At 39.8% G+C, this 26,789-nt stretch overlaps 1 protein-coding gene across 8 annotated transcripts in view; it reads left to right on the forward strand.

The window, feature by feature from the left end:
- The window catches only part of HMGXB3 (HMG-box containing 3), a 61,397-nt gene that overhangs the window by 18,548 nt on the left and 16,060 nt on the right, over nt 1-26,789 (forward strand). For 3 of the 8 annotated variants that reach the window (XM_060093619.1, XM_060093621.1, XM_060093626.1), the window contains exons 7-14: nt 1,246-1,664; nt 4,168-4,343; nt 4,481-4,578; nt 6,793-6,891; nt 8,439-8,588; nt 9,316-9,468; nt 12,817-13,118; nt 13,621-13,748. In XM_060093619.1, coding sequence (XP_059949602.1) covers nt 1,246-1,664; nt 4,168-4,343; nt 4,481-4,578; nt 6,793-6,891; nt 8,439-8,588; nt 9,316-9,468; nt 12,817-13,118; nt 13,621-13,748 — 1,525 coding nt within the window. The remainder of the gene's footprint in view (nt 1-1,245; nt 1,665-4,167; nt 4,344-4,480; nt 4,579-6,792; nt 6,892-8,438; nt 8,589-9,315; nt 9,469-12,816; nt 13,119-13,620; nt 13,749-26,789) is intronic. The other 5 variants (XM_060093624.1, XM_060093627.1, XM_060093623.1 and 2 more) reach the window with 4 other exon arrangements.

The raw sequence follows: 26,789 nt of genomic DNA on the forward strand, positions 1-26,789 counted from the left end.
AGAGCTCTCTTACTCCATAATGGGAAATGAGGAATCAGATGAAGCTTGCCTTAGGTGACATAAGCAATTAGGTTGAAGCAGAGCCTAGACAGAGTGCAGCTTTTGTGTTTTGTCTCCTAGTTTATAGCGCCTTTCACTATTCACGTGGAAGGAAAAAACCTTTGAGACCTACCACAGAGATGACCACTGTTAAATTTTTTTTTTTTGGCCGTGTTGGGTCTTCGTTGCTGCGTGCGGTCTTTCTCTAGTTGTGGCGAGCGGGGGCTACTCTTCGTTGCAGTGCGCGGGCTTCTTACTGCGGTGGCCTCTTTTGTTGTGGAGTACGGGCTCTAGGCACGCGGGCTTCAGTAGTTGCAGCATGTGGGCTCAGTAGTTGTGGCATGGGGGCCCTAGAGCCCGTGGGCTCTAACGTGCAAGCTTAGTAGTTGTGGCCCTCGGGCTTAGTTGCTCCGTGGCATGTGGGATCTTTCCAGACCAGGGATTGAACCCGTGTCCCCTGCATTGGCAGGCAGATTCCTAACCACTGCACCACCAGGGAAGTCCACTGTTAATTTTTTTTAAGTGTTCGCGTGTACATATATGTATGTAAACCTCGGGTCTGTCTGAGATAGCAGCAGCTGGTATTTTTAGTGAGTGAGCCTTTTCTAGCATGTAATTAATGTGTGTGATCTGATTTGACCCAGTGAGAAGTTTGTGGTGTATGTGCAAATCAGCCTTACGCTGACTTTTAGGACTCAACCTGAAAGAATCTGGGAAAAAGATAAGAGTTTTCCCCAGTGGAGTTGGAAGCATTCAGTCTGTGCGAGATTGTGACCACATTGTGATTAAGTGAGTCTCATAAAGGGACCACCAAGATAAACAACTTAATACTTCTAGGCCCAATATGGCAGTATGTCAGCCTCTTGGTAGACATAAAGAAGACCTTCAACAATCAAAGGTCGAGGTAAAAAAATGTCAGCATTTGTTCACTGAAACCTGAAGAAACGTCATTAAGAAATTTATTAGAATAGGCTTATCCTAACTCGGACATTGAATACAGTGGTGAAAGGGAACTGGAATCAGAAGACTTAGATTCAGGCCAGTTTTATACTTGGGACCTGAAGTCAGCCTCTTCCTTTCTCAGCCTCAGCTTCTTATATGTTGCTCATACATTATTGTTACAAGGATCAAATGAGAGAATATTTGTAAATGTGTCGTCAACTGTAAAATGCTATATGCATGAAAGGTTTTCTTTTTTTTTTCTAGGAAAAGCCAGCCAAAGTCAAAGTGGAATTGACTTCTGGAGTCTCCTCCAAAGGCTCTGTGGTTAAAAGAAATCAGCAGCCTCTCACCTCTGAGCAAAATTCTGCTAAGGAAAACTCTTCCAAACTGACTCTGGAGAACTCTGAAGCTGTAAGCCAGCTCCTAAGTATAGCTCCTCAAAGAGACGTGGGTGAGGAGAATGAGTGGGAGGAAGTGATCATCTCAGATGCCCATGTTTTGGTCAAGGAAACTCCTGGGAATCGTGGTACAGCAGTCATTAAGAAGCCAGTGGTCAAGAGTGGTGTGCAGCGTGAGGTCTCTCTGGGGACAACTGAGAATGACAGTCCTGGACTAGACGTGCCACCACCAGCTGAGGGGACCAGCACCTCCAATTCACTCCCTGCTCCTAAAAAGCCTACAGGGTAACCCAATGTGTTTATTTTTTCCCCTATTTAAAAAAATATTTATATATTTATTTATTTATTATTTTTTGGCTGCGTCAGATCTTAGTTGCGGCACATTGGGATCTTTTGTTGCGGCGTGTGGGCTCTTCGTTGCTGTGCGCTGGCTTCTTTCTAGTTGTGGCGTGTGAGCTCCAGAGCGTGCAGGCTCAGTAGTTGCAGCATGCGAGCTCTCTAGTTGCGCTGCACAGGCTCCAGAGCACGTGGGCTCTCTAGTTGTGGTGCGTGAGCTTAGTTGCCCCGCGGCATGTGGGAATCTTAATTCCCTGACCAGGGATCGAACCGGTGTCCCCTGCATCGCAAGACGGATTCTTAACCGCTGGACCACCAGGGAAGTTCCCCAATGTGTTTATATATTACAGCATTGTGTTTAGAACAGCAGCTTGCGAAGTGCCCCGTGTTTATTTTGTCCCATGTCCTTACAGCATTCCTGAGAGAGATAGCAGAGCCCAATTCATGGTTTATATTTTAGAGATACAGAAGCTGAGGCCTAGAGACATTGATCCGCCTTTCCTCCTACACTCTGCTGTCTATTTACTGCTGTCCCGTTCCTTATACATCTCTTCTTGTCAGTCTCCCTAAAGCAGTTATTACAGAGTCTTGTTGGTACAGGCTGTGGGCAATGTTACAAACCTAGTATCCAATTCTGGATACTGCATTTGAAAAGAGAAGCCTTATTAGGGCATCTTTATATAATAAAGATTCCTGTCCTGGTGGTCAGAGAACTAAATTCTGGTTGTGACTCTGTCCAGGGCTTCTGTTTGACCGTGGGCATAGTCACTTCGTACCCATTTTCCCCTCTGAAAAATCTTGAGTTGGGTGTTATAAAAAAGAATCGTATCCTCAATGGCTGACCATACAGCCTGAGAAAGATTGTGTGTAAAGCTTGCAGCCCAGTGCCTTGCAGATAGGAGAGGTCCATAAGTGTGGGCTGTTTTTCCTCCCTTCCTTAAAGGCTTTCTCACCTTAGAGGCTTGACTGAATTCTCCATGTATGTAGCTCCTTTACAGAGGCAGCCGTGGTCTTAAAATGGAAGGCTCTTTTTTGTTTGTATCGTTGGTTCTCAAAGGGGAGCAGTGCCCCAGGGGACACTGTGGCAATGTTGGGAGACATTTTTGGTTGATACCATTGGGGAGGGAGTGCTACTGTCATCAAGTGGGTAGAGGCCAAGGATGCTGCTAAACATCCTACAATGCACAGGACAGCCTCTTGCAACAGAGAATTATTTGGCCCAAAATGTTAGTAGTGCCAAGGTTTAGAAATTCTGGTTTATATTGTTACGATTAAAAAACTTTTATTGTTGAGTAGAAAATATATTCACATAGTTCGGACTGAAAAGGTGTAAGGAATATATACTGAAAAAAATCTCCTTTCTGTTCCATCCTTGAGTGCTCCATTCCCATTTCCCAGAGACAATATTCCCAACTTTCTGTGTTTTTGGAGATAATTTTCAGTATATGCAAACAAATAGGAGTGTATGTGTGTTTATAATGAATATCGTTAAATTTTAAAAGTCAAGATGTCGAAGTATGTATGTCACGCTACCATTTGTGTAAAGAAAGGTAGGGAAAAAATACATGTGTGTACACACACACACACACACACACACATATATATATACACGTACATAGTTGACTCTTGAATAGACATGGACTTGAACTGCGTGGGTTCACTTACACGTGGATTTTTTTCAGTATGTATGTACTACAGTACTACATGGTGTGCAGTTGGTTGAATCTGCCAGATGTGGAACCCTGGATATGGAGGGCTGTGAAGTTATCAGTGGACTTTTGACTCCGTGGGGGTCAGTGCCCCTAATACGTGCTGTTCAGGGTCAGCTGTGTGTGTGTGTGTGTGTGTTAATATATATTTTTCCCCCCACCTTTCTTTACACAAATGGTAGCATAACATACATACTTTGACATCTTTTAAAATTTAACAATATACTTTGAGATGGTTCCGTGTCCTTAGAGAATGAAGCTGTGCACTTTTGGGCAGGTGAAGCACTTTAGCAAACGTGTATTGAGGCCTTCAATGGGCAGGCTTTATGTTCAACACTGGAGCTACAAAGATGAAGAAAACATGAACCTTGTTCTCCAGGGTCTCTAAGCTGCCCTCTTGTGGGAGACTGATACACTTTAAATACTTGGGCTGATTAGAGGCAGATTAGATGTTATAACTACAATAGCTATTGATATCCCTCACTGTAGGCACTGTTTTGCACTTTTTTATTTTCATAATGACCCCATGAAGTACATGTAATTGCATATTACAAACGAGGTAAACAGAAGAGTGAGATTTCTTGCCCAGGGTTACACAGCTATTTAATGGTTTAATTAACGTCTAAAGCCTGACAGTTTAACCAGGACACTATTCTAATAAAGTGCTATCTGAAGATTGCACTTTGGTTTTCTTCCCCCTGGTCTGGAATTTCTAGGAGAGCTCCCTTCTTGTTTTTTTTCAGAGTTGACCTGCTTATTCCTGTGTCCAGAGCCCCAGAGCTTAAAGGCAGAGCACGGGGCAAGCCCTCGTTACTGGCTGCAGCACGACCCATGAGAGCAATTCTTCCAGCCCCAGCTACCGTGGGTCGAGGCAGCAGCATGGGACTGCCCAGGGCCAGGCAGGCCTTTGCCCTGAGCGGTAAGGTCTGGGGCAGACTTGGGAGGAGGGACTGTCTAAAGGGAAGGGGACAGGAGTGGGGGTTGAGCGTGGAGATGAGAGACTTAGGGAGACTCTGAATGCACTTAAGTCACCAGTCTGGCTCCTGGTTGTCTCAGATAAGACTCCCTCTGTGAGGACTTGTGGCCTGAAGCCAAGCACGCTGAAGCAGCTGGGCCAGCCCATCCAACAGCCATCTAGCACTGGTGAGGTGAAGGTAAGACCCTTTCCCCAGAGGGGGAGCCATCTGTGGGGGGCCGCTGGCTGCTCCGAGAACAGGGCTTCCATTGAGTGTCTCAAAGCCATAGGCAAAAAGCCTATTCTTAACACTGGTAGAACTGTGGGAGGAGGGTTAGCATGAATGAGTTATCTGGTTTTTAATTCGTTTCTTTTTCTGGTTATAAAAATGAATGCATGTTTTAAAATTTTTATTTAGAAATAATTTAAAACAAGAAAAGTTGCAAGAGTAAAAGTAGTACAAAGAGCACCCATGTAGTCTTTACCTAGTTACCTATTGTTAATATATTAGCCCATTTTGCATTATCATTTGTGCTCATTTGTCTTCCCCATTGTGTGTGTGTGTGTGTGTGTGTGTGTGTGTATGTATGTTTAAAATACACATAATTTAAAGGTAAGTAACATGGCCTTTTACTCTTTAATGCTTCAGTGTGTATTTCCTAAGACTAGAGATACTCCGTTACTGAAACATTGATACTTTATCATTTGTATTCCAGTTTCGTTGGTTTTACCCAGTTGTGTCCTTTATAGCATTTTCTACGTTAGTACAGGATACGATCTAGGATTAGATGCTGCATTTAGTTGTCATGTCTTTTTAGAAAAATTGAATGCATGGTTGTTATAGAAAATAAAGAAAGTTCAGGTAAGGCAGAAAGAAAATAAGTCTCTTCTGATCCTGCCACCCAGAAATAACTGTTATTGATGGTCCGGTGTGCGCTCATTCAGCCAGGTTCTTTCCTGCATTTGTCTGTGTTTATCTTTTAAATGTAATTTTTTAAACCTAAAAGCATGGCTCTTTCTCCATGTACTGGTTTGTAACCAGTACAATTCATTCCATTTAATGATAGAGCTATTAAAGATTTCTCAGGTGTCAAAATTGCATGTGTTCAAGTATATTTATTATTAGATTTTTTTTTTAGTTGTTTTGCCGTATGTGACTTGAATGTGATCAAAGATCCCTAAATCAGCACTTTTGTGAGCATGACCGTCAGTAACAAACACATTTCTACATCACAGCCCAGTAAATATATACATATATATACACATTAAAAGTTTAATTAAGCTATGCCCTTATTTTATGCAGTCATTTTTCCATTTCTTTTTCCAAAATGCTGGTTTCAGCCCATTAAGTTAATTTCACAATCCCTCAGTTTGAAATTGAAAACCCTGACATGGACCAAATTGGAATAGGAATATCAGTCTGCCATCTCCCTTGCCGTGTGCTCTCTGTCAGGTAACTGCTTTGGTTTGATAGTTCTAAATTTGCCCCAACAAGGCTATCAGCCAGCTTCTACTTTGAAGGTTGATCTGTTTTCACCCAAATGTGGTGTCACCCCTGGGTGCATGTGTGATCTTGGGGAATAGAAGGATGGTAATCGAGTCTGCTTCAGCTGCTTCCTAGATTTCCAGCCCTTAGATTCCCTTCATGTGTGTAAATTCCCAGTCTTCTGTGTAGTTTCCTTTTAATTGGCAAATTGGGTATTTGTTAAAAAGCCATAAAGCCTTTTACTAGTCTTAAACCAGTTAAGTTACATGAAATCTTATGTTCTGAAAATTAACTTAAATTCATTATTACAGAATAATTATTTTTAATTTAGAATGCTTTCTTCATCTTTTCTTTTTTACATTCCATATAGAACATTTGAAAATTTTTATAGATAGTGGTAAAATGGAAAACAACCATGATCTTCCCCTCAACCTGTGACATTTTAGTGAATAATCTTTCAAACTTCTTGTGTTTTTTTTTTTTTTGGCCGTGCCATGCAGGTTGTGGGATCTTAGTTCCCTGGCCAGGGATTGAACCCAGACCCCCAGCAGTGGAAGCATGGGGTCCTAACCACTGGACCACCAGGGAATTCCCCAGACTTCTTTATGTCAGCATAATTCAACCACATATTTGTGTATAGAGCTATTACATGCTTTTCTCACTTGATAGTAGTTGTAAATCTGACTCATAGTGTTTCTGATAAGCAGTGTTAGAAGCTGTGCAAAAGAGTGTGGGAACCCCTGGAGTTGAAAGTGACACTCAACCTTTGGTGGGCTGGTGACTGCTGACTAGCATTCCAGAGGGCTTGTTTGGAGCATAGCTCTACAAATGCCTGGGCAACTGTTTCCTCAAGCTGTTTCAGGACACAGGACCTCAGGAGTTTGACTGAGGTTCAGAGGCACTAAAATAATTTGTTTTGATCTACAGCTACCAAATGGCCCAGCCAACAGGACATCTCAGGTGAAAGTTGTAGAGGTCAAGCCTGATATGTTTCCTCCATATAAGTATAGCTGCACCGTCACACTGGTAAGTGCAGACAGGTGATGGGTTGACATAGAGGTGGTTTGATTGTGTGGTTGAGGGGGAGTAGGAGTCTGAGGTGGGTGGGGAGTGGTACTTGGGAGTGAGAGTAGGGTGAGGGCGAGATCATAGATTCTGAAGATCCTGTCAGTGGTACAGATGATAGCTACTGGGTGAATCATCTAGGTTTGCTGTTTTTCCCAGGTGAGATCCATGAAGTATAGGCCAGCTGAGACCAGGATATTTCTTTTGAGAGTAGCTGGAGATGAGAATCCAGTCTAACTTCAACATTCAGCAGTCTTCGGACCTTTTAGCCTCAAAAGTGTGGTCTACATATAAGTTTGAGAAATGTATTTTTTTCCTCCCTAAAACAGAGTCACATTCAGTACTAGTATCTGAAAGGGTTTGAGAAGTGCTTTAGTGAAGCAACTTTTGTTTAGCCTGGTGTTTCTCACCAAGGTTTTCCCTCCCCCACTTTTATTTTTAACATAACACATGTTAACATCCCAATAAATGAATGTGTGACTCTGGGGTCGTCCTTTTGCAGGGTAAGCAGCCTAGAGCAGTGGAATAAACACTGGGTGTCGAAAGACCTAGTCCAAAAGTGGTTCTGGCTCTGCTGCTAGCATGGCATCTAACCTTGAGCAAGGCTCTTTGCTTCTCTGGTCCTCAGTTTTCACTCTCTGTAAAATACTCTGTGGGTTTAGAAAGCATGTTAGGGCTTCTCTTGCTCAACATTCTCTAATTCTGTTGATCCTTAAGGTACCAATCAGCCAGGTATCATTTGGCAGTTTCCCTGGATGAGTAAGATACACAGATCTTGAGAAAGCAGCTAGAGTTTTAAAAATTCAGAAACTTTATTGAGCGCCTGCTCTGTGCCATGCCCTGTGCTAGGATTCAGTAGGAACAAGACAGTACATGGTATGGTGGGTCAGGGCCTCATCTGGCCTGATCCTTGGGGAGAGTGTCTCTCTTATCCTAGAGAGCTGCTCAGGCTTCTTTTTCTAAAGACCTAATTACCACCTTCTCCATGCCATCCATCCCTTCACTACCTCTTCCATTTGGCTATGAGAGGCCACTAGGGATACCATCTGGTGGGAACTGCCTGGGACCTTCTCTTCGGCTGATTAGACTGCAGCTTGTTGTAGGAGTCTAGATGCCAGAGGTTTGAGCGTAAATAGTCGAGAAGTCACAATTTATCTTTATTGGAGCTTGAAATCTTCGGTTCACCAGTCTCTGGCACTCTGTTAGAACAGGCCTGTTTCACTCTGCTGATTGCCTGGACCCTGAAGGCATTTGAATTTATGACCTTTGAGATTCAACTCACTTGTTTCACAGATAAGGAAGGACTTGCCAAAATTATTTAGGCTGTATTAAGACTGAAAGGGGATAGCTGCCGAAAAAGTATCTTGCTTCAAGGCTCTTGGAGAGTTAGTCTAAATCTGGTTTTGTGATTGCCCTCTCTGTTTTACCCATAGCAGGTCATCCTGATTCTTGGCTCTGCCCAGGTGTAAGTTGACTTGTAGAATTGAACTTCAGTCTTACTTTTTTAGGATTTGGGCCTGGCTACATCAAGAGGTCGGGGAAAGTGCAAGAATCCCTCTTGTAGCTATGTCTACACCAATCGGCATAAACCGCGGATTTGTCCCAGCTGTGGTTTTAACCTTGCCAAAGACCGGACTGAGAAAACCACCAAGGTTCTCGTGAGTTCCTTCCCCAAACACACCCCGCAGCCTTGGATTGGGCTCTGTTAGCAGACCTGCTTTAGGAGAAATAAAAGGATTTCTTAGTACACAATAGTAGTTAGCACCTGAACTGGAACCAAGTTACAGGTTCTGAACCTGGGCAAGTGCCTTCTTTCTGGGCTTCCTTGTCCTCTTTGCCAAGCTGAGGGGGCTGACCAGATACCTTGATCTCTGAGAACCTTCTAGCTCAGTGGACCAAGAGTTCATTCACGGGGGTGCCACGGGGAAGCCAACACAGGCCTTAAAGAGGATTCTGAAGAAGAGAGGGGTGGAAGGGTTACATCCTTTTAGCTCTGAGGCTGGTGAAGGGCCTGTAAATAGAATTTTGGTAAATACAGAGTGCCAACCCCAGGACTTTGTAGATGAGATTCCTGCTTCTCAGGTTTCTTGCAGAGTATTTGGCCAACCACAAAGCTTTACTTCTAGCAGTGTTGGCAGGCCTCCTCCCTGAAGTTGGACCAAACTATTTGGATAGTAAAACACATTCCACTTGGCTTCTTAGGGCTTGTTTTTTTTGGTTGTTTGTTGGTTTATTAGAACCAGGGAAAATAGGCAGTTTCAGAGGGCCTCTGAATTTCCACATGTGAATTTTTTTTAAGTGAACAGAAAGATGTAGTACCTAAGGCGGGGAATAGAATGACTAGGGTGAGGGTAAGAAGAGAGATCTCATTCATCCGCTTTGCAGGGAAAGAAGATGGCACGCGGAACAACAGGTCAGGATCCAAGATGGAGCCCGGTTACTCCAGATCTAAGCTGCACCTCACAGGATGTGCAGGATGTGGGTGGAAGGGGAAGGCACGCCATATACTCAAGGACTAGTATGAGCAGAAGTGAAGAGGTAGGGAGTCTGGTGTTTGTTCCATTGGGTTAGAGGAGAGAGTGTGTGGGGAGGATTATGGAAAACAAGTCTTGAAAGGCATATTGGGGCCATATCATGGACGATCTTTAATGCTAAGACCTGGCAGTTTGTTTTTTAGGCAGTGGGGTCACACTGAATGTCCTTGAGTCAGGGAGAGACCCAGAAGGTTATGTCAGGAGGTCAAGGGGTTTGGGAGTGGACAGGACTAAGTGGGGGTGGGGACTGCCTCAAGCTAACTTTTCTATGCATACAGAGGGGAGGGGCTTTCTGGCAGAAGAATATCACCCCCCTGACTTCAGGTCTGTGCTTGAGGTGGTGTTCTGAGGTTATTATCTTTGTGAGAAAGGGAAGTGGAACTAAAGGAAAAAAACACTGAGACTAGGAATTCAGATACCTGCCTGGGAGTGACCCTAAGCTGCTCGCTTTCCCTCTCCTGAATTTTTGTTTCCCCATCAGTAAAACAAGGCAGGCAAGGTGGATTAGATCTGGGCATTTTATTCTCAGGGCCATGAGCCCTAGAGAAGACTCAGAATTGAACTTAAAGGAGTCTGTAAACCCTTAAAATTGCCTGTAAAATGGTTCCATACCTTCCATCATATCCTGTTGTTCCACACGGTGCCCTCTGCTGGCAGTGAGCTTTCCTTTTGGTTTCTCCATGTGTTTAATGTGCACCGCTTCACGTTAAAAGCATTGACCACACCCTGTCTTTTTTTTTTCCTTCAAGAAAGTGAATGTTATTTGATAAATAGAGATGATTGTAGTGCAATATAAAGAAAACTGATTTAGATCCACAACTTATACCCCAGATGAACTCCATGTCAATTATTTGGTTATAGAAATGCAAAAAGAAAAAAAAGTAAAGCATTAGTTACAAAAAATAAAGTTTTGCTACCATTCCCAGAATTTAAATAAAGTATGAAGAAACATTATAACATTGTATTACTCAGACATCTTTTGTTTGTTTGAACTATTTCCTTAAGTCAATTTCCCAGAGTAAAACTGTTGGTGCACACACACAACACACATTTTCATGGTTCTTGATAGGTGTTGAGAATCAAATTCAGAACGCATGTTTTTGACAAATATGAGAATACATATTTCTAGACAGAATTAAACAAAATATCTGAACTAAAGCCCATCTAGAACATCATACATTCTGTAATTACAAGAGATAAAATTAGAAATAACCTGTGTCTACCATTGAAATAAAATAAATTATAACATATCTTTATAACTAAATATTAAGATGCTGCATAAAAAGATAAATATAAAGATTAGTCTGCAAAATGGAAATGGTTTATGATCTAATAAGTGAAAAAATTTAGATGGTATGGGTACTCTAATTAGAACTCTATAGAAATGTGGATATAAAGATTCTAAGGAAGCATAGAGAAATAGAAAATATTGACCACACCCTGTCTTGACTCCCTGTTAGCTCCCTGTGAGACCCTGATTACTTGTAGGACAGGTGTGTCTATTGCCCCCATACTACTTCTTTTTATTTCCCCCACTGGCCGCGTGGTTTGTGGGATCTTAGTTCCCAAACCAGGGATTGAACCCGAGCCCTCAGCTGTGAGAGTGAGGAGCTCTAACCACTGGACCGCCCAGGGAGTTCCCAGCCCCCATACTTCTAATGCTGGAGCTTGCATATATAATGTGTCAGTCCATGATTATGGAATGGAATGGAATTCCATAGGTAGATGGCTCTGAACATTCCTTTTTCCTGTTTCATTGTAGCTGTTGATGTGACTTGCAGTGTGAAAATGGATGTTGGTCTCTAGATCTGGAATGATGAGGTGACTTAACTTTCCAGGTTAGACAGGAGTTATCTAGGCACCTTTTGCCAATTGGTTTCAAATCCCACTCTTATTATATTCTTCTGTCTTGGGCTAACTGGTAGCCGCTTACCACCATGACCCTCATCTTCAGACATTCCCTCACCTTCTAATTCTCTAAATTTTGGAGAAGCAAAATATAATTATTGTTTTCCACAAAATAAAACACTGGTCAGAAACCCAAGGTCCTTTGTGTACCTTCTCTTTGGAGTCCCCTGGTGACCGTACATTTCCTGTGCAGTTTGTTGCCAGTGGCTGTAATTAAGACCACAACATCTCTGGGCTGGAATGATCTTCATTGCTTTCCATCTTTCATCTGTGGCTCAGAGCCAAAGGATAGTATGCTTTCCAACCTATCTTCCAGCCCATGATTCAACATCGTCATGACTGGGAACACACAGCCTCCTGGGGCAACTCATTCTAGTGTCACTCAGCTCTTCTACAGCCATTCATTCATTCTTTCTTTCAGCAAGCATGTATTGAATGTCTATTATTGGTCAGGCTTTTGGGGCTACAAAGATGAATAAGACATGGCCACTTCCCTCTAGGAGCTTACAGTCTAGCTGGGGGGAAAGATAGGTAACCAGACTTACAGGTAGTGAGACGAGTTGTCATAGTTATACTGAGTAATAAGCTGTTACTAAGCAGTTAACTTCTATAAAACAAAATAATGTGTCCAGCAAATATGAATTAGCATCTTTTGTGTTCCCTCATGGTGGTATTGGGAATCAGTAAATAAGCAGAGCAAGGGACTGGTTTACCAACTGTGAGAAAATGAAATCTGCAGTAAAGGAGTGGACTCTGGTAGCAAGAAGGGGGGCTTGGTTTCACACTGCATTTGCACAAGGGATCAGGGAGGGACCTCCATTGAAAAGGGACCTGCCTCAGAAGGACCTGTTTCAGTGAGTGTTTCAGAACCTTGTTTCCTGGAAGCCTCTGACTGGTGTTATAAAGTTCCCTTATACCAAGAAGCCACACACTATTAAAGATAAATGCTTTAAGCTGGACAGGTACTTGTTTATAAATCAGAATTACCATTCATAGAATTTTTGTTGCAATACTATCTCATTTACTATACAGCAACTCTAGGAGATTATTAGTATTTTGATCCTTCATTTCGTAGGTGAGGAAATTGAGGCTCAGAAAGATTAAGTAAATTGCTGTGGGTCACCCATGTATACAGCTGTTCAGTGGCTTAACCAGAATTGAACCCCTGGACTGTTATCCTCCAAACCCAATACCCGGTGAATGGGAGCTGACTCTTAAAACCATTACCAAGAGGTGTGTATAATCCTCTCATTCTACTGGTAGAGAAACAGCGCTAGAGAGAGGAAACACCTGCCATGAGTCACACAGTGAGTTATTAGCTGAGCTGGTTAGGAACCTAGGCTTCCCACCTCTCAGTCGTGGGCCCATCCCTCTGCCACTCATGGTTTTGGCCTCACGCTGGCTCTTTGTGCCCTGGGCGCATACTGATCAATCCACTCTTCAGGAGGCGAGCTCACCACTCTCGGATGTGCTGAGCGCCACAGAGCCCCTGAGCGCAGCCCAGAGGGAGATCCAGCGCCAGTCAACGCTGCAGCTGCTGCGCAAAATCCTGCAGATTCCTGAGAATGAGTCAGAGCTGGCTGAGGTCTTCGCCTTGATTCATGAACTCAATAGCTCTCGACTCGTCCTGTCCAACGTGAGTGAGGAGACAGTCACCATCGAGCAAACTTCTTGGTCGAATTATTATGAGTCTCCATCCACGCAGTGCCTTCTCTGTAGCAGCCCATTGTTCAAAGGGGGACAAAAGTAAGCACCTCTTTCAGATTTACCCTTCCCTAGCTGCCCCATCTTATATGGCCTGTATTGCCTCTTTCTTCAAATACCTTTAAGGCTATAACCTTTGAAGATATTCTTCTCAGCTTTTCTTAGGTTTCCTTTACTTTTCCAATTGTCAGAAATAAAATAATAATAGTGATTATCCATCATTTCTATTGAAATGTTACTATCACCAACTTAGGATTTAGTTTACTTCTGGACTGCCTGGCATAATGCTTGGATTTGGGAATTCATTGGGATTGGTTAAATTGGGTAATAAGTTCAGAATTATATTAACTTTAGGGGTGATTCTATAGGCCAGATTCCAGGGAAGTGGGAACACCCACCTAGAAAATCCTTGGAACGCAAGGTCCAACACCTTCATTTGCCTACTATGTTTAAAGTCTTGAGGATTTTTGCCATTGATCATTGAGCCCAGGAACTGCATTAAGTTGATTTCCCTACTGTTTTTTGTTGATGTTCTTGTTACTAGCTCCCTGGCCGGGCCCCAGGAGTGCTGGCTGCTGACAGCCAGCTGGCTGCAGGTGGTGACTGCCCAGGTGAAGATGTGTCTGAATCCCCATTGTTTGGCCCTGCACAGCTTCATGGACATCTATACAGGTGGGTGCCAGCCTTTTTTCCCTCAGAGGGCATGTTTGAGAACAGCCTCTGTGAGTCAGACCTCTAGTCCTTTTGAGACTGGATCTTCTCTCAGATAGGGCTTCTGAGGAAGAGGGCGTTTTTCCTCCTGGATATCTCAGCCCCAGAAGATTCCATTTATCTCAGAACTGTTAGGACTCTCTTATCAGTGCTCTTTAAACAAAGTTAATTTTAAAATAACAGATCTTCGTTGTGGAAAAAAACAGAAAATGCTGACAAGGAAAAAGAAACTAAAAATCACTAGTAATCCTACTGCCATGAGATGAACACTTAATATTGTGCTCTGTAGTCTTTCAGATGTGTTATTCATCCCAGCAGAATAAAAGAAGATATAGGATTTATAGATCTATAGTTTTTCTTTGAACAAAAGTGGGGCTGTGCTGGATGTTGTTTTGGTGTGTTCTTTTTAAATACAGCGATGTATCATGGACATCTTCCTATGCCAGCAAGTGGAGAAATACATGACCATTTTTAAGGAGTGTGTGATGTTGCATTTTATAGTCCTCTTAATAATTAAGTCTTTTGTACAGCCTTAATTATTTCCTTTGGGCAAATGCCCAAAAGTGGAATTGCTGCATATTCACCCTTTCCTTCCATTCATTCATCAGCATCATTCATTGAACACTGACCATGTACCAACCACTCTGAAAATCTGAATCTTGGGTTTTAGATGTAGAATGGAGTGCTGAAGATTAAAGAGTATTTATTATTCTCCTTGTTTTCAGAACCTTATGGTGCCTTATTTTGAATTCATGCTTTTAATGTCTTGTTTTGCCAGATTGAGTTTGTACTACTTTATGCTCTTGTCAGCAGTTAATGAGAATGCCATTTCCCTGCAGTCTGTCTCAGCCTGTAATACCTAGGGTTTATATATTTTTAAAAATTTTTAACTTTAAATTTGCATGCAGTAAAATTTTCTTTGCTGTTGTGCAGTTCTGTGAGTTCTGACAAATGCACTGAGTTGTGTAACTGCCACCACAATCAGTATATAGAACAGTTCCATCACCTCAAAACATTCTTTTTCTGTCCCATTGTAATCAAAACCATCCCTCACCCCTAACCTCTAGCAACCATTTGATATTTTCTTCATTCCGTATAGTTCTATCTTTCCAGAACATCATATAAATCCATAGTACCATTTTGAGTTTGGCTTCTTTCACTAAGTGTAATGCCTTTGAAATTCATCCATATTGTTCTTTGTATCAGTAGATTGTTCCTTTTTATTGTTGAGTAGCTTTCCATTGTGTGGAGCACCACACTTGATTTATCTGTTCACTCCTTGAAGGATGTTTGGGATTTTACCAGTTTTTGGCAGTTATGAATAGAGTTGCTGTAAACATTCATGTATAGGCTTTTTTTTTTTTTAATTGGAGTACAGTTGCTTTACAATGTTGTGTTAGTTTCTGCTATACAGCAAAGTGAATCAGCTATACGTATACATATATCCCCTCTTTTTTGGATTTCCTTCCCATTTAGGTCACCACAGAGCACTGAGTAGAGTTCCCTGTGCTATACAGTAGGTTCTCATTAGTTATCTCTTTTATACATAGTATCAATAGTGTATATATGGCAATACCAATCTCCCAATTCATTCCACACCCCGCCCCCCCTTTCCCCCTTGGTATCCATATGTTTGTTCTCTACATCTGTTCATGTATAGGCTTTTGTGTAAACAAAACTTTTCATTTCTTTTGGGTAAGTACCCTAGGAGTTAGATTGCTGTGCCATGTGGTAAATGTGTATTTAATTTTATAAGAAATCGCCAAACCATTTGCCTAAATGTTGCTGCCATTTTGCATTCCCTCTAACAATGGGTGAGAGTTCTAGTTTGCTTCATTTGTCAGCACTTGGTAGTGTCTAGTTTTTTGTGTGTGTTTTAGCCATTCTAATAGGTGTGTGTAGTAGTAACTCATTGTGGTTTCAATTTCTGTTTCCTCAATGACTGATGATGTTGAGCATCTTTTCATGGGTTTATTTGCCATCTGTATTTCTTTGATGAAGTACCTGTTCCATCTTTGGCCCATTGAACTGGGTTGTTTTCTTGCTGTTGAGTTTTAAATGTTCTTCATATAGTCTGGATACACGTCCTTTGTCAGATAAGTGATTTGCTGATACTTTATACTTTATTATGGTCTGTGGCTTGTATTCTCATTCTCTTAACACAATCTTCCACAGAGCAAAAGTTCTTAATTAAAGACCAATTCATCCATTTTTTCTTTTAGAGATTGTTTTTGATGTTATTGCAAAGATGTCTTTACCTAGGTGGAGATCATAAGTATTTTTCCTATGTTTTCTGCTAAAAGTTTTATAATTTATGGTTTATACTTAAGTCTATAATCCATTTTTAATTGATTTTAATATAAAGTATGAGGCCCAGGGCTTCCCTGGTGGCGCAGTGGTTGAGAGTCCGCCTACAGATGCAGGGGACATGGGTTCGTGCCCTGGTCCGGGAAGATCCCACTTGGCCGCAGAGCGGCTGGGCCCGTGAGCCATGGCCGCTGAGCCTGCGCGTCCGGAGCCTGTGCTCCCCAAGGGGAGAGGCCACAACAGTGAGAGGCCCGCATATTACTAGCTAGCTAGCTAGCTAAACAAACAAACAAACAAACAAACAAACCCACCCACCCAGATTGAAGGGTTTTTTTTCCATTTGGACATCCATTTCTTCCACCATTTGTTGAAAAGTAGTCCTTTCTCCTTTGAATTGCCTTTGCTCCTTTATTGGAAATCGATTGATCATGTATGTGTGGGTCTATTTCTGCATCCTGTTCTACTGGTTTATGCTGTCTGTCCTTTAGCAAATACCGCACGTTGTCTTGATTACTGCAGCTTTGTAGTAAGTCTTATAGTCAGGTAGTGTGAATCCTCCAACCTTGTTTTTCCTGAATTGTTTTAACTGTTTAGTTTCTTGCATTCCCCTATAAATTTTAGAATCAGCTTGTTAGTGTCTACAGAATCCTGCTAGAATTTTAATTAAGATTGTGTTAAATCTGTAGATCGGTTTGGGGAAGTTTGACATGCTTAAAGATACTGCGTCTTCCAACCCACGAACATGGTCTATCTCTCCATTTTATTACGTTTTCTTTTGTTTTTCTCATCAGTGTTTTGTTGTCTTCAGCATATAGTTCCTGTACATATTTTGTTAGATTATACTAAATGACATGGTTTAATTTCTAACTGTTCAGTGCTAGTATAGAAATACAATTGGGTTTTGTCTATTGATTTTATTCAGTGACCTTGCAAAACTCACTTATTAACTTTAGGAACTTTTTGTAGATTAGTATTATAATTTTTAAAATTTTGTCAATTTGATAGGTAAAAACAAATATCATTTCTTTTTTTAAATTTATTTTTTATTGAAGTATAGTTGATTTACAATGTTGTGTTAATTTCTGCTGTACAGCAGAGTGACTCAGTTATACACATATATACATCCTTTTTAAATATTCTTTTCCATTATGGTTTATCCCAGGATATTGAATATAGTTCCCTGTGCTATACAGTAGTACCTTGTTGCTAATCCAGTCTATATGTAATATGTACTAACCCCAAACTCCCAGTCCATCCCTCCCCCACCTCTCTTCCGCCTTGGCAACACAAATCTGTTCTCTATGTCTGAGTCTGTTTCTGTTTCATAGATAGGTTCATTTGTGCCCTATTTTAGATTCCACATATAAGTGATATCGTACAGTATTTGTCTTTCTCTTTTGGACTTACTTCACTTGGTATGGTAATCTTTAGTTGCATTCATGTTGCTGCATGTGCCATTATTTTTTTTATGGCTGAGTAGTATTCCATTGTATATATGCACCACATCTTCTTTATCCATTCATCTGTCGATGGATATTTAGGTTGTTCCCATGTCTTGGCTATTGTGAGTAGTGCTACAGTGAACATGGGGGTACATGTATCCTTTTTTTTTTTTTCTTTTTTTTTGCGGTATGCGGGTCTCTCACTGTTGTGGCCTCTCCCGTTGCGGAGCACAGGCTCTGGACGTGTAGGCTCAGCGGCCATGGCTCACGGGCCTAGCCGCTCCGCAGCATGTGGGATCTTCCCGGACTGGGGCACAAACCTGTGTCCCCTGCATCGGCAGGTGGACTCTGAACCACTGCGCCACCAGGGAAGCCCACATGTATCCTTTTGAACTACGTCTTTTTCTGGATATATGCCCAGGAGTGGGATCACATGGTAATATCTTTTTAGTTTTCCATACTGTTTTCCATAGTGGCTGCACTAACTTGCATTCCCACCAACAGTGAAGGAGGGTTCCCTTTTCTCCACACCCTCTCCAGCATTTATTGTGTATAGACTTTTTAATGATGGCCATTCTGACTGGTGTGAGTTGGTGGTACCTCATTGTAGTTTTGATTTGCATTTCTCTAATAATTAGTGATGTTGAACATCGTTTCCTGTGCCTATTGACCATCTATATGTCTTCTTTGGATAAATGTCTTTTTAGGTCTTCTAGCCACTTTTTGATTTGGCTGTTTGGTTTTTGTTGTTGTTGTTGTTGAGTTGTATGAACTGTTTGTATATTTTGGAAATTAAGCCCTTGTTGGTTACATTGTTTGCAAATATTTTTTCCCATTCCATAAGTTGTCTTTTCATTTTGTTTATGGTTTCCTTTGCTGTGCAAAAGCTTGTAAGTTTGATTAGGTCCCATTTGTTTGTTTATTTATTTATTTATTTTTTGCGGTGCGCGGGCCTCTCACTGTTGTGGCCTCTCCCGTTGCGGAGCACAGGCTCCGGACGCGCAGGCTCAGTGGCCATGGCTCACGGGCCCAGCTGCTCCACGGCATGTGGGATCCTCCCGGACCGGGGCACGAACCCATGTCCCCTGCATCGGCAGGCGGAGTCCCATTTGTTTGTTTTTGTTTTTATTTTGTTTATTTTCTGTTTCCTTGGGAGACCTAAGAAAACATTGGTACTTTTTTTTTTTTTTTTTTGCTACAGTTTCTATCAGAATGTTTTGTCTACAATCTCTTCTAGGAATTTTATGGGGTCTTGTCTTATATTTAAGTCTTTAAGCTATTTTGAGTTTATTTTTGTGCATGGTGTGAGGGTGTGTTCTAACTTCATTGATTTACAGGCAGCTGTCCAACTTTCCCAGCACCACTTGATGAAGAGACTTTCTTTTTCCCATTGTATATTCTTGCTTCCTTTGTTGAAGATTAATTGGCCATAGGGTTGTGGGTTTATTTCTGGGCTCTCTATTCTGTTCTGTTGATCTGTTTGTTTTTGTGCCAGTACCACAATGTTTTGATTACTGTAGCTTTGAAGTGTTGTCTGAAGTCTGGAAGGGTTATGCCTCCTGATTTGTTCCTTTTCCTCAGGATTGTTTTAGCAATTCTGGGTCTTTTGTGATTCCATATAAATTTTAGGATTATTTGTTATAGTTCTGTGAAAAATGTCCTGGGTAATTTGATAGAGATTGCATTAAATCTGTAGATTGCTTTGGGTAGTTGCCATTTTAACAATATTAATTCTTCCAGTCCAAGAGCATGGGATATCTTTGCATTTCTTTGAATCATCTTCAGTTTCCTTTATTAATGTTTTTTTAATTCTCAGCGTATAAGTCATTCACTTCCTTGGTCAGGTTTATTCCTAAGTTTTGTTTTTTGTTTTTTGGGTTTTTTAGGGGTGTGATTTTAAAAGGTATTGTTTTTTTTCACGTTCCCTTTCTGCTATTTCATTGTTGTTGTAAAGAAATGCAGTCTCTTTCTGTACGTTAATCTTGTATCCTGCTGCCTTGCTAAATTCATTTATCAGTTCTATTAGTTTCTGTGTGGAGTCTTCAGCGTTTTCTATGTATAGCATCATGTCATGTGCATATAGTGACAGTTTTACCTCTTCCCTTCCAATTTGTTTACCTTTTATTTCTTTTTCTTGTCTGATTGCTGTAGCTAGGACTTCCAGTACTATGTTGAATAGAAGTGATGAGAGTGGACATCCTTGTCTTATTCCAGATTTTAGGGGGAAGGCTTGTCATAAATAGCTTTTATTATGTTGAGATATGTTCCCTCTATACCCATCTTGGTAAGAGTTTTTGTCATGAATGGATGTTGAATTTAGTCAAATGCTTTTTCTGTGTCTATTGAGATGATCATGTGGTTTTTGTCTTTTCTTTTGCTAACGTGGTATATAGCACATTGATTTTGTACATGTTGGTTCATCCTTGTAACTTGGGATGAATTCCACTTGGTTGTGGTGTATGATCTTTTTTATGTGTTGTATTTGGTTTGCTAGTGTTTTGTTAAGAATTTTTGCATCTATGTTCATCAAAGATATTGGCCTGTAGTTTTCTTTTTTGGTGGTATCTTTGTCTGGTTTTGGTATCAGGGTGATGGTGGCTTCATAGAATATCTTTGGGAGTGTTCCCTCCTCTTCAGTCTTTTGGAAGAGTTTGATCAGTAAAAGTTTTTCTTTGTATGTATGGTAGAATTTGCCTGTGAAGCCATCTGGCCCTGGACTTTTGTTTGTAGATAGTTTTTTAAATTACATATTCTGTTTCAGTTCTAGTGATTGATCTGTTCAAATTATCTGTTCTTGATTCAATTTTGGTGGACTCTATGTTTCTAGAAAGTTGTCCATTTCTTCTTGGTTGTTGAATTTGTTGGTATATGATTGTTCATAGTATTCTTTTGTGGTTTTTTTGTATTTCTGCGGTATCAGTTGAGATTTCTCCTTTTCCGTTTCTTATTTTTTTTATTTGGGTTCTCTTTTCATCTTGGTGAGAATGGCCAGAGGTTTGTCCATTTTGTTTATTACCCTTTCAAAGAACCAGCTCTTGGTTTTATTTGTTTTTTTTAATCTCTATTTTATTTCTTCTCTCATCTCTATTATTTCCTTCCTTCTGCTGACTAGGTTTTGTTTGTTCTTATTTTTCTAAGTCTTTTAGGTGGTAGATTAGGTTGTTTGAGATTTTTCTTGTTTTTTGAGGAAGGCTTGTATAGCTGTGAGCTTCCCTCTAAGAACTGCTTTTGCTGCATCCCATAGATTTTGTATGGTTGTGTTTTCATTGTCATTTGCCTCAAGGCATTTTTAAAGTTTTTTTTTTTTTTTTTTGCGGTATGCGGGCCTCTCACTGTTGTGGCCTCTGCCGTTGCGGGGCACAGGCTCCGGACGCGCAGGCTCAGTGGCCATGGCTCACGGGCCCAGCCGCTCCGCAGCATGTGGGATCTTCCTGGATCAGGGTACGAACCCGTGTCCTCTGCATTGGCAGGCGGACTCTCAACCGCTGCGCCACCAGGGAAGCCCTAAAGTTCCTTTTTGATTTCCTCATTGACCCATTGGTTTTTTAGTAACATGTAGTTTAGTCTTCATGTAATTGTTTTTTTCTCATTTCTTTTCCTGTGGCTAATTTCTACTTTCATGCCATTGTTGTCAGAGAAGATGCTTGCAATAATTTCTATACTCTTAAATTTGTTCATTAGTTTTGTGCCCTAGTATGTGGTCAATCCTAGAGAATGTTCCATGTACACTTGAAAAGAATGTGTATTCTGGGTTTTTTGGATGTAATGTCCTAAAATAATCAAGTCTAACTGTTCTGTTGTATCATTTTGAATCTGTTGCCTTACTGATTTTCTGTCTAGAAGATCTGTCCATTAATATGAGTGGGGTGTTAAAGGCTCCTACTATTATCCTAGTTCTATCAATTTCTCCCTTTATGTCTATTAATATTCTATGTATTTAGGTGCTCCTATACAGGGTGCATATATGTTAATGAGTGTAATATCCTCTTGTATTGATCCCTTTATCGTTATATAATGTCCTTCTTTATCTTTTTTATGGCCTTTGTTTTAAAGTCTATTTTGTGTGATAATGAGTATTGCGACCCCTGCTTTCTTGTCATTTCCATTTGCATGAAATATCTTTTTCCATCTCCTCACTTTCAATCTATGTGTGTCCTTTGCCCTAAAGTGGGTCTCATAGGTAGCATATTGTAGGCTCTTGTTTTTCAGTCCAGTCTGCCACTCTGTCTTTTGATTGGAACAGTTAATTCATTGACATTTAAGGTAATTATTGATAAATATGTATTTATTGCCATTTTAAACCTTGTTTTCCTCCTGGCTCTATTTTTCTTTTTTGTTCCTTTCTTTTTGTTTTACTTTTTTGTCATTTGATGATTTCCTTTTATTTTATGCTTGTGTTCTTTTTGTTTTTTTTTGTGAATCTATTGTATGTTCTTGATTCGTGGTTACCCTCTTTTTCAAGTACGTTAACCCCTTTTATCCACTTGCTGTAGACATATAGGGTCAAACACATTCTTAAAAAAAAGAATCTAAATTTTTTTACTCTTGTCCCCCAGATTTTATGATTTTGATGTCCCTTTTACATCTTTATGCTTATCCTTTCACTGTTCCTTGTGTTTATCGTCACTTTCACAAATAGATATTATTTCTTTTTTATCTGTATATTGGCTTATTTAAGTGATTTACTTTCCAACTGTGATTTCCTTTTTCCTATATCTTCTTGCTTTTTTATTTAGAGAAGACCTTTCAATATTTCTTTTAGGGTAGGTTTAGTATCGCTGTATTCTTCTAGTTTTTGCTTGTCTGAGAAATTCTTTATTTCTCCTCCTATTCTAAATGATAATCTTGCTGGGTAGAGTATTCTAGGTTGCAAATTTTTCCCTTTCAAGACTGAATATATTTTGCCACTCCCTTCTGGCCTGCAATATTTCTGTAGAGAAATCAGCTGGTAGCCTTATGGGGGTTCCCTTGTGATTAACTCTCTGTTCGGAGTATTTTGTGTCTCCATGCAAATTTAAAAATCTTTTGTTCTGGTTCTGTAAAAAGTGCTGCTGGTAATTTGATAAGGATTGCATATTGAATCTGTAGATTGCCTTGGGTAATATAGTTATTTTGACAGTATTGATTCTTCCCATCTAAGAACATGGTATATCTTTCTATCTTTTGTGTCACCTTCGATTTCTTTTGACAGTGTCTTATAGTTTTCAGAGTAAAGGTCCTTTGCCTCCTTAAGTAGGTTTATTCCTAGACATTTTGTTCTTTTTGATGTGATGGTAAATGGGATTGTTTCTTTAATTTCTCTTTCTGATCTTTTGTTGTTAGTATATAGGAATACAAGAGATTTCTGTGTATTAATTTTGTATCCTGAAACTTAACTGAATTCATCGATGAGCTCTAGTAGTTTCCTGGTAGCATCTTTAGGATTTTCTATATATAATATCATGTCATCTCCAAACAATGACAGGTTTACTTCATTTCCAATTTGGATTGCTTTTATTTCTTTCTCTTCTCTGATTGCCATGGCTAGAACTTCCAAAACTTTGTTGACTAAAAGTGACAAGAGTGGACCTCCTTGTTTTGTTCCTGATCTTAGAGGAAATGTTTTCAGTTTTTCACTGTTGAGTATGTTAGCTGTAGGTTTGTCATATATGGCCTTTATTATGTTGAGGTATGTTCCCTCTAGGCCCACTTTCTGGAGAGTTTTTATCATAAATAGATGTTGAATTTTGTCAAAAGCTTTTTTTTTTGCATCTATTGAGATGATCATATGGTTTTTATTCTTTAGTTTGTTAATGTTGTGTATCACACTGGTTGATTTGCGGATATTGAGAAATCCTTGCATCCCAGGGATAAATAAATCCCCCTTAATCATGGTGTATGATCCTTTTGTTGAAGTCAGTTTGCTAGTATTGGGTTGGCCAAAATGCTCATTTGTGTTTTTCCGTAAGATGGCTCTAGTAGCCCTTAGTTGTCTTTAACTTCATTCAAAACAATTTCGTTAGATTGTATCGCAACAGCTGTCATATTAGCGTTCATTTAAACAAAAACTTATCAGGATTGTTGAATTTTTGCGTAGACATTTTAATATTGAAGATGGAAGAAAAACAACATTTTTGGCGTATTATGCTTTATTATTTCAAGAAAGGTAAAAACGCAACTGAAACACAAAAAATTTGTGCAGTGCATGAAGAAGGTGCTGTGACTGATCAAATGTGTCAGAAGTGGTTTGCGAAGTTTTGTGCTAGATTTCTCGCTGGATGATGCTCCATGGTCTGGTAGACCAGTTGAAGTTGATAGAGATCAAATTGAGACATTAATTGTGAACAGTCAACGTTATACCATGTGGGAGATAGCCAACATACTCAAAATATCCAAATCAAGCATTGAAAATCATTTGTACCAGCTTGGTTATGTTAATCACTTTGATGTTTGGGTTCCACATAAGCTAAGCAAAAAACACCTTCTTGACCGTATTTCCACATGCAGTTCTCTATTTAAACAGTAAAAACGTTCCAGTTTTTAAAACAAATTGTGACAGGCAATGAAAACTGGATACTGTACGATAATGTGGAACGAAAGAGATCATGGGGCAACCACCACCAATACCACCAAAAGCCAGTCTTCATCCAAAGAAGGTGACGTGTGTATGGTGGGATTGAAAGGGAGTCCTCTATTAGCTCCTTCCTGAAAACCAAACGATTAATTCAAACAAGTACTGCTCCAGTTAGACCAACTGAAAGCATCATCGACAAAAAGTGTCCGGAATTAGTCAACAGAAAACGCATAATCTTCCATCAGGATAATGCATGACCACATGTTTGATGACCAGGCAGAAAATGTTAGAGCTTGGCTGGGAAGTTCTCATTCATCCACTGTATTCACCAGACATTGCACCTTCGGATTTCCATTGATTTAGGTCTTTACAAAATTCTCTTAATGGAAAAAATTTCAATTTCCTGGAAGACTGTAAAAGGTACCTGGAACAGTTCTTTGCTCAAAAAGGTAAAAAGTTTTGGAAGGATGGAATTATGAAGTTGCCTGAAAAATGGCAGAAGGTAGTGGAATGAAAGACTGAATATATTGTTCAAGAAAGTTCTTGGTGAAAATGAAAACTGTGTCTTTTATTTTTTCTTAAAAACTGAAGGAACTTTTAGGCCAACCCAGTATTTTGTTGAGGATTTATGCATCTGTGTTCATCAGTGATATTGGCCTGTGGTTTTTTTTGTTTGCTTTTTGTTTTTTTGTTCTGTGGTATCTTTGGTTTTGGTATCAGGGTGATGGTGGCCTCAGAATGAGTTTGGGAGTGTTCCTTCCTCTGCAATGTTTTGGAATAGTTTCAGAAGGATAGGTGTTAACTCGTCTCTAAATGTTTGATAGAATTTGCCTGTGAAGCCATGTGGTCCTGGACTTTGTTGGGAGTTTTTAAATCATAGTTTCAATGTCAGTACTTGTGAGTGGTCTGTTCATATTTTCTATTTCTTCCTGGTTTAGTCTTGGGAGATTGTACCTTTCTAAGTATTTGTCCATTTCTTCTAAGTTATCCATTTTATTGGAATATAGTTGCTTGTAGTAGTCTCTTATGATCCTTTGTGTTTCTTGGTGTGAGTTGTAACTTCTCCTTTTTCATTTCTAATTTTATTGTCTTGAGCCCTCTCCCTTTTTTTCTTGATGCATCTGGCTAAAGGTTTATCAGTTTTGTTTATCTTCTCAAAGAGCAAGTTTTTAGTTTCATTGTTCTTTTCTGTTGTTTTCTTTGTCTCTATTTCATTTATTTCTGCTCTAATCTTTATGATTTCCTTCCTTTTACTAACTTTGGGTTTTGATTGTTATTCTTTCTCTAGTTGCTTTAGGTATGTAAGGTTAGCTTGTTTATTTTTCTTGTTTCCTGAGGTAAGATTGTATTGCTATAAACTTCCCTCTTAGAACTGTTTTTTCTGTGTCCCATAGGTTTTGGATCATCATGCTTTCATTTGTGTTTGTCTCTAGGTATTTTTTGATTTCCTCTTTGATTACTTCAGTGATCCATTGGTTGTTTAGTAGCATATTGTTTAGCCTCTATATGTTTGTGTTTTTTTAGTTTTTTTTCTTGCGATCGATTTCTAATCATAGCATTGTGGTTGGAAAAGATGCTTGATATGATTTCAGTTTTCTTAAATTTACTGAGGCTTGCTTTGTCACCCAGCATGTGATCAATCCTGGAGAATGTTCCATGTGTACTTGAAAAGAATGTGTATTTTGCTACTTTTGGATGGAGTGCTCTATGAATATCAATTAAGTCCATCTGGTCTAATGTGTCATTTAAGGCCTGTGTTTCCTTATTGATTTTCCATCTGGATGATCTGTCCATTGATGTAAGTGGGGTGTTAAAGTCCCCACTATTACATTGTGTTACATCGATTTCTCCTTTTACAGCTGTTAGCATTCGCCTTATATATTGAGGTGCTTCTATGTTGGGTGCATATATATTTACAATTCTTATATCTTCTTTTTGGATTGATCCCTTGATCATTATGTAGTGTCCATCTTTGTCTCTTGTAATAGTCTTTATTTTAAAGTCTATTTTGTCTGATATGAGTATTGGTACTCCAGCTTTCTTTTGATTTCCATTTGCATAGAATACCTTTTTCCATCCCCTCACTTTCAGTCTGTTATGTGTCCCTAGAACTGAAGTGTGTCTATTGTAGACAGCATATATACGGGTCTTGTTTTTGTATCCATTCAGTGAGCCTGTGTCTGTTGGTTGGAACATTTAATCCATTTACTTTTAAGGTAATTGTCAATATCTGTGTTCTTATTGCCATTTTGTTAATCGTCTTAGATTTGTTTTTGTAGGTCTTTTTTCTTCCCTTCCTCTTTTGTTCTCTTCTTGTGATTTGATGACTAACTTTAGTGTTATGTTTGGATTCCTTTTTTCTTTTTTGTGTGTGTATCTGCTGTATACTTTTGGTTTGCTGATACCATGTGGTTTTGATATAGCAGTCTATATATAAACAAGATTGTTTTAACTTCCTGGTCTTTTAATTTCAAATGCATTTCCAATATCCTGCATTTGTACACTTCTCATGATTGCTTGTTTTGATATCACATTTGTGTGTGGATTATTTCCCACCTTTACTGTATGTTTACCCTTACCAGAGAGCTTTCCCATTTGTAATTTTCTTGTTTCTAGTTCTGGTCTTTTCTTTTCCACCTAGAGAAGGTTCTTTAACATTTGTTACAAAGCTGGTCTGTTAGTACTGAATTTTCTTAGCTT

Source organism: Mesoplodon densirostris, chromosome 3 (genome assembly GCF_025265405.1).
Source record: "Mesoplodon densirostris isolate mMesDen1 chromosome 3, mMesDen1 primary haplotype, whole genome shotgun sequence".
Classification (NCBI taxonomy): Eukaryota; Metazoa; Chordata; class Mammalia; order Artiodactyla; family Ziphiidae; genus Mesoplodon; species Mesoplodon densirostris.